Source organism: Camelina sativa, chromosome 19 (genome assembly GCF_000633955.1).
Source record: "Camelina sativa cultivar DH55 chromosome 19, Cs, whole genome shotgun sequence".
NCBI lineage: Eukaryota > Viridiplantae > Streptophyta > Magnoliopsida > Brassicales > Brassicaceae > Camelina > Camelina sativa.
The window spans coordinates 23,793,051-23,803,395 of record NC_025703.1 but is presented as its reverse complement, the minus strand read 5'-3'; the positions used below and the strand labels follow the sequence as shown (position 1 = coordinate 23,803,395).

Below are 10,345 nucleotides of genomic sequence, written 5' to 3'. Positions count from 1 at the left end.
CAATAACGAAAAAAGATGCTGTTACTCCCCACATAGGAAGAGTAAACGGGCGTAAAAAGGCCCAAGGATTTTCGTTAAGTCTTGTGACAGGAGCAACAACGACAAGGCCTGACTCAATGTATGGCTGGGTGTAATCCACAATCTTGGTCCGTCTAGTGACAATGGCTATGTCACCTACAACAGCATCAAAGTCAACCCCAGTGGTGACCTTTTTGACCAGCTCATTGTAGTTTGGATTCGTTAGACCATCTCCGAAAAAGATGAACTCATGAGGAACCGGATACGAAAGCAGTTTTACCGCAGCTTCAAACACATCAATACAATATCCTTGTACTTCGTTTCTACTTCCATTGACCCTTGAGACAAAGTCCTTGAAGCTTGCTCTATCAGGAACACCTATTGACAAGGCTTCCGTTGTTACGAAAAACCCATCCACGAGGTGTAATTGAAGTCCCACCAGGCCAAGTGACAGAGTTCAGATGTTGGTTTGAGCTAGAACGGTTAGGAGATTTGCTGTAAAATGATTCTGGCGGTACAATAGAAAGACCAGAATAGTTAGACCAGTAACCTATTTGGTGAATTTCGTCATCAACCAAATTGATAATATCATATGAAGGATGTAGCATTGATCTGTCTAGATGGAACTGAACTGGACCAGTTAGTCCAGACATCTTTGTATGCACAATATAATCAAGAAGTTGTGATCCTTGATCAAATTTGCTTAGTGCACTTAGATTCAATGCCTCACCTTTCAAGCTGCCTAAATTTGCATGATTGGAGAAGGTAAGATTACCTCCAGCTTCCAGAAGTGCCTTAACAGCTCGAGCAATGATCCAGACAGTATCATAAGCATACAGACCATAGACATTTAACCCAATAGTCTTATTATTATTACTCAACTTGTTCTTCCAACGTGCTGCAAAGTCCCTTTTCTTTCTCGAATCTGGCGTGTGAAGCCGCAGTGTTAGAACTCCATTGAATAATCTGTTATCCAAAGCATAATTTGAATCTAGCAGAGAAGACAACCAAGTTGTAGCTATCCAAACATAGCCTTTCTCCATCATCCCTAACCTCTCTGCTTCCTTAAAGATCATATTCCCTGTATTTGGGAAAGTGTTCACAACAATGACCCGAGATTCCATTCCCCTGATCTTAATCAACTCCTCTATAATCTCAACTGGACTAGAAATCACAACATCCAGGGGAAGCACTGCCTTGTAAGAAATCCTGCAACGCCTCTCTTCAAGCTCATCGCCTAACGCAGTAACACCATTTCTGCTGTTATCATCATCGTTATATAACGCCACCACATCCGACCATCCATAGTATGTGATCATATCTGCAACAGCTCGCATCAGAAACAGATCGCTAGGTGCTGTCTGGACAAAATATGGGAACTGGAGTGGAGAGAGCGTAGGGTCAAGAGCCGTAAATGACAACATGGGAACAGTAAGCTCATTGGCAAGATGAGACAAGACATGAGCCATGATTGATGTCTGTGGACCAATGATAGCCACTGCATCAGTCTCCATGAATTGCAACGCTGCAACAACCAAAATAACAACTGAAGTATAAGTATATCAATCCAAAGACAATCAAGAAAATGGAAACAAGATTGGATTTTTAAGGTCTTGTTGAACCTCCCATGATGCTGAGGAAACCACTGCGTTTAGCATCATTCATCATAATCTGCAATTTCGTTCCACCGAGGAAGCTAGGATCGGAATTTACATCTTCCTCAGCAGCTTTGAAAGCGAGATTAGCAGTTTCACCGTACATGGTGTTTAAACCAAATATAGCACCAACTTTAATAACAGGAGGAGGCCTAGAAGAAGAACTAGAAGCTCCCTCTGAAAGTAACAACCCACCACCAAGAACAATGATGAAAAAACTCAATAGAACCCAATTCATTGAGCTGAACATCGAACAACAAAATGAAACCTTTGAGTTAAAACCTAAACCAGAATTCACAAGCAGAGAGAGAGAATCAAAGCAAGTAGCTTTCAGTGTCACGGGAAATTAAAACCCTTTTACCAAAAAAAAAGGAGATGGAGATGAATTTAGAGGCAGAGATTATACCAAACCCAAAAAACAAATCATCCTAAAAGAAGTAGGGAAAGGTTAGATTAAGGGACTACAAAGGGAAGACATGAGGGACAAGCAAGAGAAAGGGGAAAGGGGCAGGGGAATAAATAAATATAAATCGTGGGTATGCTTGAAGATTTGAGAAAGGTACAAACTTTACTTTTGATGGGTTTTGAAATTTTTTTTGATTACTTACAAACAGTATCCATGGAGGAGACGACTCAGCTAGCTTCAGAGTTCACGAGAGAACAGAGGGGGAAGCTTTTGAAGAAGGGAAAGAAAACGTGGGAAATGACATGGACAACAACGACAGTAGTGATCAGTGGTCACCGAAACAAAGATCTCCATTTTGAGAAATTTGTCAAACCACTGAAACCATAATTTCTGAAAGTGTGCTTGTATTTTGGCAATGAGCTTTTTAGGCACCATATATTTTTTTTTTTTGCATTTTAATTAAAAATATATATAAGGGTATATATAATAAGAAAAATCAAATATAATTAAGTACCATTAAATTGAGAAAAGATATATAAATTTTTGTGATTTATATATCTGAAAACCTATTCATATTACCACAAAAACAAATAATCACATGTGGACAGTAAATTTATATAAACTCAAGAGTATTTCCATCAAAAAATATGAAAGTGGTAATAATTACTAATTAGGTCAAAAATATTTATTTTGTCAACGAATGCACTTCTATTACTCACAGAAAGGTTGTGGCAAAATAGACCTTTTCTTAATAACATTTGACATTACTGACTGAGGTAATGCCACTACCATTAATTATTTTGAGTGTAACGTTTGATGAAAGTGAACTTGTTAAAGTTTCAACAAATTTTGTAAATGGATACAAATAATGTAGAAAAAAAAATTATAATGCAAAGTGGTGTTGTGTGCGTGCCTAGTGAAGTGTTGACTGCACAACCAATATCGTGCTTTGTGCACGATGAAAAGATTGAAATGATGAACGAAAGGAAACTGGGAATAATATCACAGAATTAGGGAGAAACAAAGTGTAATGGCTATTGGCTAAGTCCCATTACAAGGATATAATTGGGACTTGTGTGGAATCTCCACCGAAATTGGACCATAAAAAAAAAAAAATACTCGTCTTGCCAATGATGGAACAAAATATTCCGTTGTGATTGTTAGAGGTAGGTAATATTCCTTCTGTCTTTTTGAAGTTTACAAAACATCAATCTTTGTGGAACAAAAAAATATCCCAAAATATTAATCTTTATGAGACAGAGGAAGTATTATTTACACTTTTGATTACGGGAGTTTGTAAATGTTTGGCTTGTTAACATACTTTTTTTTTGGTAAATGACCTGGAGGAAAAACCTCCCAGCTTTTTATTATGAAAACATCAAAATTACACTCTAACAAGACGAGGACACGCAGGTCCTGATAAGTCTGCATTCAACAAAGGTTCAACAAAAGAAGGAACCGTATGTAAAACATGATAACCTAAAGGCAAAGTAAAAACATAGTTGGCTAACCTATCCGTGAGATTGTTAGCTTCCCTATACACATGAGTAACCCAAACTATCCAGTCCCGTGAGATCAAGCCATGGCACAGACGTACTAGAAAAAAAAACGGATGAGAGTCACCAATCCCCGTTGTAAGAAAATGAACCACCAACTCAAAGTCTACTTCCAATTCCACTCTATCAATCCGCCTCTTCCAGGCTAAAAGAAGACCATAATACACACCCCATAACTCTGCTAATGGTGCACAACAACGACCAATATTAAGCGCAAAACCCCCGCACCAACTCCTCGAGCCATCACGTAATACCCCACCCGAGGTCGTAACCCTTGGGTTACCCCGTGACGCACCATATTTTTTCACCTTGTACCACCCAACCAACGGAGGCAACCAATGTACTAAACATTCCCTCTTCTCTGCTACTGACCCCGTTATCCCCACACTCGTAGCCACTACCGCCTTTGCCAAATCCTTGAGAAACTTGACTCTATCCCGCCACAAGTTATTATCTCCAAACACATTTCCACACCTCCAAAACGCCCACCATACGGTCAACGCAAACAGAACAGACCAAGAATTACGTACTGAACTCCCCTCCTTCCTAAGATTAGTATATAACCATTCCAATAAAGTCTGAGAAAAGAAAATGCGGCGCTTCCGCTGAGGCACCAGCCGCTGCCACACCCCTGCCATTGCAGAACAATCTCGACGAACATGCATAATTGTTTCTATACCACCTTTACAAACCTGACAGATATCAGCATCACACAAGTGACGTCGATACCGCTCCATGTTAGTCATAATAACTTGTCTCGCCGCTTGCCAGATAAAAATTCTCACCCTCTCCGGTACCGAAACTTTTCACACTCTATCATAGAACAAACCCATATTTTGCGCAGAATGAGTGTTCCTTATCAACATAGCATAAGCCGAACCAACTGTAAAATTCCCATCCATTGCCCCACTCCAAAACAACCGATCCCGAGCTCCAGTTACTGTATCCAGAACCACTGACGCCAATTCCAACCGCTGATCAATCATCACATAGGGTGCGATATGGTCCCATAGCCACCCCACACCATCCTGCCAAAAATCATGAACTGTAGCCATTTCATAACCAACAGGCAACGGTTGTTAACATACTTTGTGTAAACTCTTGTGCATTAGTTAGTGTTTAGTTACTGAACAAATCTTTTTATAAATCTGTTATGGTATTATAAACTTTCTCTCACTCAAGTTTTTATTTTTTTAACTTCTTTTCTTTTCTCGAACTAAATTCAAAGCTATATTACGGTTTGGTCGAATCATCGAAGTTAATGCTTAGAGACTTAGAGTGAACACAGACGTCTTGTAATGAATAATTTCTCATCACTTGATTACAATGTATAGGCAAAAGCATTTGGACTAAAGAAAGACCAAATGGTACACACGAAGTGTTTGCACACGGTAGGTTTTTTTTTTCTTTTTTTTTTTTTTTTTGGACAAACGGTAGGTTAAAAACCTGAGGTTACAAATTTACGCCTTTTTGTAGCTAAAGCCAAGACTTTAGTATGACCACACTTGGATTTGATTTTGCTCACCCACTTGGAATTTAAGATTTACTTTAGAGAATTTAGAATAAAGATTTCATACAGTTTTATTACTTTATAAGTATCTAAACTAATTTTGTATATATATATATATATATATATTTTAAACTATTTTCCTAATCGACGTTCTTATGAGAGTGAACAAAAATATTCGAATAAAGAATTTCTCGTAAATTTATGGGTAAAAATATTCAAAAACATTCAGTATCACAAAACCAAAACTGTTTCTGATCAATCAAAACTACAAAATTTGTTAACACAAGTCTTGGAATAACCCGCAGATCAGCTCATGAGTTGGCGACTCTTTCAAATCAGCATTTGCCTTCCTCTGGCGGAATGGTGAATGTCCACCCCGGAAAATCTGAATCCTCAAACAGAGATGTCGGAATCACTTTGTAGAACGCTATAGGAACTTGCTTAACCCTTCTCCGAATCTACCAAATTGTAAGATCTCCACAGTTAGTTTCATTCATCTAATGGTATCGGTTTTGCAACTATATAAATGGAAACCCCAAAAATCGAGTGATCTTATATTAACAGAAAGAGTTGATATCACATGAACAAGAGCTGCATTACCTCGTCCCCAAATATGGTGGCATATGAACCAGAGCTAAAATCTTCAATTTTCATTTCAGTGGTTTTCGCTCTGATGGTTAGATCAGTTTCTAGAGATGAGATAAACCTATTGAAAAGTGAAAAGAGGAATCAAGGAAATGACCAAATGTAGAAAAAAATTCAAGTTTCCGGATATAATCGTTTGGTGAGCAAACTATACCTTGAAACTGGTGGGCAGTAATGATGGCGCAAAGTGTCAATCTCCCAGAGAGAACTTTCTGTAACAAGTTTCGTTTCCAGTACAGCGAAGAATATCATCAGTTCTCTTACAAAATGACTTAACAAGATAACAACTTACAGAAAGCAAATGATTTCAACGGTATAAACTTAACTTTATGACTATATCTCTGTATCTAGAGAACCCGGGCATTCTTACTTAACTAATATACCTAATTATGTTACAAAGCCGCTGTTATGAAAGTACAAATCAGGATAACTTACACATCATCGTTTTTTTACCGGACGAATCATGCTTCTACATATGGGTGTGATTCTATGCTAGGGGGGTGGAAAGTAAAAGTTAAAAATAAAGACTGGGAATAGAATGATAACGACTTACTTAAGGCACCAGATTTCTTGGGATCACTCTCCTGGTTGTTGAAATAGTCAATACCAAGCTTTCGCTTTTTGTTGGTCTTTGGTTGGCTCTCGTTGTGTTCCTCAGCCTCTGCGTTGGATTCATTGGCATTTTCAACGGTTTCCTGAACAAGATTGAACCTATCATTATAAGTCCATGCTTTCTATACATTTTTTTGTTCAGTTGTGAGGGATATTAAACAGAAGTCATTTTCCTATCTGGTAATATGTACTTTGCATTTTCAAGCACAAACAATGATAGGTCGTACCTGCACAAGATGGTTGATTGTAGGATTTCTTCGTAAAAGGTTGTAGATCAAAGCCGTTATGACCAACGATCCCGCGGGAGGAATGGAAAGTGACAACCTGCCTAGTTTCTTTGTGAATGAAGCTGCCAGATATGCTGGAAGCATTGACGATTTCAGGCAAGCATCAAGAAGCTGCAGAAAGCGGTTTCAGATATAGTGGGACGCAAGAACATATTATAGAGTAATCCGTAGTTCATTGGTACTCAAATATGGCAATACCTGAAGAAATTTTGCTCGGTGTTTTGCAACAAAGACAGAAGGAACCAGTAACGCATACAGTTTGTCATAAAAGTTAGGATACTCCAAACCATGTTGGGTCATGAGGATGAAGAGACTGCTAAGAGCCATCACACTGACAACTCCCCCAATGTCATATGATTTTGTTAAGAAGTCGCTGCAAAGTATGGTGAAACACATGTAAGCGCTTGGGGAATGACAATGACATATACAGAATGAAAGAAGCTTTGGTAAATATGCCCACCATAACATTGTAGGATTAGATAGATGGGGAATGACTGTCTGGTGAATACTAGCGAGAACCTGGTTATCAGAAGATAACAAATTGTTAAGTCTTCATCTATGCCATATTTTAGACAAATGGCTAGTTATGAAAGTAAATAGGCTTACCTCCTTGTAAACATCAAGGGGAAGAGGCAGTCTGAGAAATGAAATCCATGCTTTAGTGAACTTCAACTTCATCCTCTTGCTAATTGTAGTCGGAGAAAGGAGCTGGAATTTTAACAGAATAAAATTACGAGGCAAAAGTGAGCAATTGCACGCCAAGAAGAAAACTTATTCACGGATACAGTATTTATTTAGCAAACTTGCAAAACTCACAGTGCTGTCTTGTTCCTCAGTTTTTTTCTTTTTGTTTTTCGGTTTCTCACTACTACTTTCATCTGCAGATACCAATAACTCTTATTAGCAAATTGAAACACATATTGGAGTCCTCTCCACCGAAATAGAAAACATATAGTCGAAAAGCTCGGAAACAATCACCTGACCCACTCCACATCTCGTGTTGAGACTTTTCAGCTTGTTTCTCAGGAGGTGGAATTTGGGATAAAATTTGATAGAGCTTGCGAACAGAGAGTTCTAGGCTACAATTCACAAATTTTCCAGATCATCCACAACAAAATAACAAAAACAACAAAAAACAGCCTAAACATAACATTCAAACAGTCTGGAAGAAAGAACAACAAACACATACTGATACCAACCTTTCTTTTGAATCATTCTCAGCCTCACTATTCTCCGTCGCCGTTTTATCACCTTAGAGTAACACACCAAAATAAAAACTTACATTATGCATCAAGATGATAAAAAACGAAAGGATATCAAGTAATGAAAAAGCACGGAAAAAAACGCACTAGACAAGACTGATGCTTCCAATGTTTTCACAAATTTCTCCATGCTGATGTAGGTGAAATAGCTGGGCATAAATCGATATTTAGAGTCAAAACAAAAAATCCCAAAAGAGCACATAACAGCAGACGAAAGAACATGGAGTATATATGAAGCAAAGGGTTATCAACACACCGGACATCAATGTATTTGAAGTACTTTGATGTAAGTATATCCAAGAATATCTCAACATCAACTTCAGAGTGAATCTACATAGACAATACTAAAAACATCAAGCACTGCAAAAACAGTAACTATTTCAATACTAAGTGCTAAGATTAACAACTTACAATAGCATGAAGTACTCTCTGGTAGATAGAAGAATGAAACCTTCCAACATTCAAAAGCTTTACAAACTCCATCAATGTTCCCAACACAATTCCCTAAACCAACCAGAAACATTTTAGATAACAAAACAAACAACGCCTATGATAAGTAATGCAGAGAAGAAGATACCCTTAGATCATCTTGTGACTGTTGAGAGACGAGAACATCGAGTAGAAGCTTGACGAATTCGTCAAATTTTGATCTGAGCCAAGCTTTGAAAACAACTTCAGGGTCATCTTTGGTTTTGGTTGAAGGAGTAGACGAAGAAGTCGAAGGAAGCTGAGAGAGGAGAGGAGTGAAAAACGATTGGAGTGAGAGGAGCGACTCGACGACGAACTGCGGCGGAGACTCAGGTGAGACGAAGGTGAGAAGGAGAGGAAGGTTATTGATGTGGGAACGAGAAGTGAGTAGGTCGTTTCCTAGGGATTTGAGCTCTTTCAAGGTGTATTTATCTCTCTTCTTCTGCTTATTCGAGAGGATTGACGCCATTGTTTGTTGAGCTTTCTCTGGTTCGTGGCGCGGAGACGGTTGAAGAAGAAGATGAAGAGAGGCACCACGACACTTAAAAAAAACCTAAAGATGTAATTGCAAACTAGACGGCGTCGTATTTAGCACTCAGGAAATAATAAATTATATTTACGTCCCCAAATTTTTTTTTTTTTGTCAGGCCAATTTTCCATTAGAATAAAAATATTTTACAATGTTTAGAGTTACATCTATTGAACCCAAGAGATAACATAAGAAAAACTCTTTGTTCTAGCTTCCCTAGCTACAGTATCAGCTATGATATTGGTTTCTCTACCAATAAATTGGAAGCAATGGTCGCCTTTTGTAAGAGCGAGAATATCATCTAAATATCCTTGGATTTCTAAGGCACCCAGAGATGGAAATCATTGTTTTGTTGCAGACTCCAGATAATGATAGAGAATAGACGAATCTCCACAAAATGTGACATTTTTATAACCAAATCTATTTATCTGGATTATAGCTTCCCTAAGCGCTATTGCTTCTGTTTCAAGAGCAGAGTTGACCGGCTCTATCGAAGAGACACCCTTGAGTACACACCTTCCTTGTGCGTCATGAAGAGTCCATCCAAATTCACCTTTGCTATTAGGGTTGATCCAAGAACCATCTGTATAACAATAAAAGGAGGAGGTGTTATATAAATTATGTCTCTGTAAAGGACTAGCTGACTGATTCCTCTCCTTATGTTGTTGAAGATCACGCTGTGTAGCTATATGAGCTTCCTTCCACATTCGATAATCCACTATAGCTTGATTAATGACTTCTGGGATTGCCCATCTTTTATTATTAAAAACTAAATCATTACGAGCTTTCCATATGCGCCATCCAATAAAGGGAAATATATATACCATTGGATCAACATGATCTTTGCTAGAGAGTAGGTCTTTTATGATGTCTAATATGGAATTTTGACTAGCAAACTGACCTGAGGGTGTGCATATGGGTGAAAGCTCCCAGATTTCTCTTGCATATCGACATTGGAAAAGAAGATGCAAAGTGGATTCGTTAACTTCTCCACAAAAGATACAATCTGGTGAGGTGTGGATACGTCTACGTGATAGGTTTTCCGCAACTGGGATAGCATTGTGCAGGACTCTCCACCAGAAATGCTTTACTTTAGGTGGAGCAGAAATAGACCAGAGGGATTTCCAAACTACACTAGCTTGAGAAGATTCAGTTGAATTCTCTATGGAGGCTTTAGATAGCTGGTGGTAGCCAGATTTGACTGTGTATTGTCCATCCTTAGTAAATATCCAGGTAGGTTCATCTGCAGATTTGATGATTCTTGGCCGAATTCTCTGAATGATCTTGATATCTTCTGGATGGATTAACTCCTCTAGCTTGTCTTTATTCCATAGAGGAAGATTTGGCAACATGAGATCTGCAACTTTTAGATTATCAGGTGCAATATTATTTAGAGT

The 10,345-nt window shown here is 38.3% G+C and overlaps 2 protein-coding genes across 2 annotated transcripts in view; both read right to left on the bottom strand.

Annotated features, from left to right (window-relative positions):
- The window catches only part of LOC104767033 (glutamate receptor 3.1-like), a 5,313-nt gene extending 2,822 nt beyond the window's left edge, over positions 1–2,491 (bottom strand). Inside the window, 3 exon segments of the mRNA XM_019241406.1 lie at positions 218–410; positions 412–1,543; positions 1,641–2,491. Of these exon segments, the coding sequence (XP_019096951.1) occupies positions 218–410; positions 412–1,543; positions 1,641–1,923 (1,608 nt within the window). The 5' untranslated portion in view covers positions 1,924–2,491.
- LOC104767029 (uncharacterized protein C1604.06c) lies at positions 5,304–8,980 on the bottom strand. The gene is made up of 15 exons (XM_010491048.1): positions 8,529–8,980; positions 8,363–8,455; positions 8,208–8,281; positions 8,039–8,100; positions 7,889–7,940; positions 7,668–7,768; positions 7,506–7,567; positions 7,296–7,397; positions 7,150–7,208; positions 6,888–7,062; positions 6,630–6,800; positions 6,344–6,485; positions 5,945–6,002; positions 5,746–5,851; positions 5,304–5,603 (listed from the first exon to the last, which is right to left on the bottom strand). The coding sequence occupies exons 1-15, from the start codon at positions 8,886–8,888 to the stop codon at positions 5,481–5,483; spliced, it is 1,740 nt and encodes a 579-aa protein (XP_010489350.1). The 5' UTR covers positions 8,889–8,980; the 3' UTR covers positions 5,304–5,480.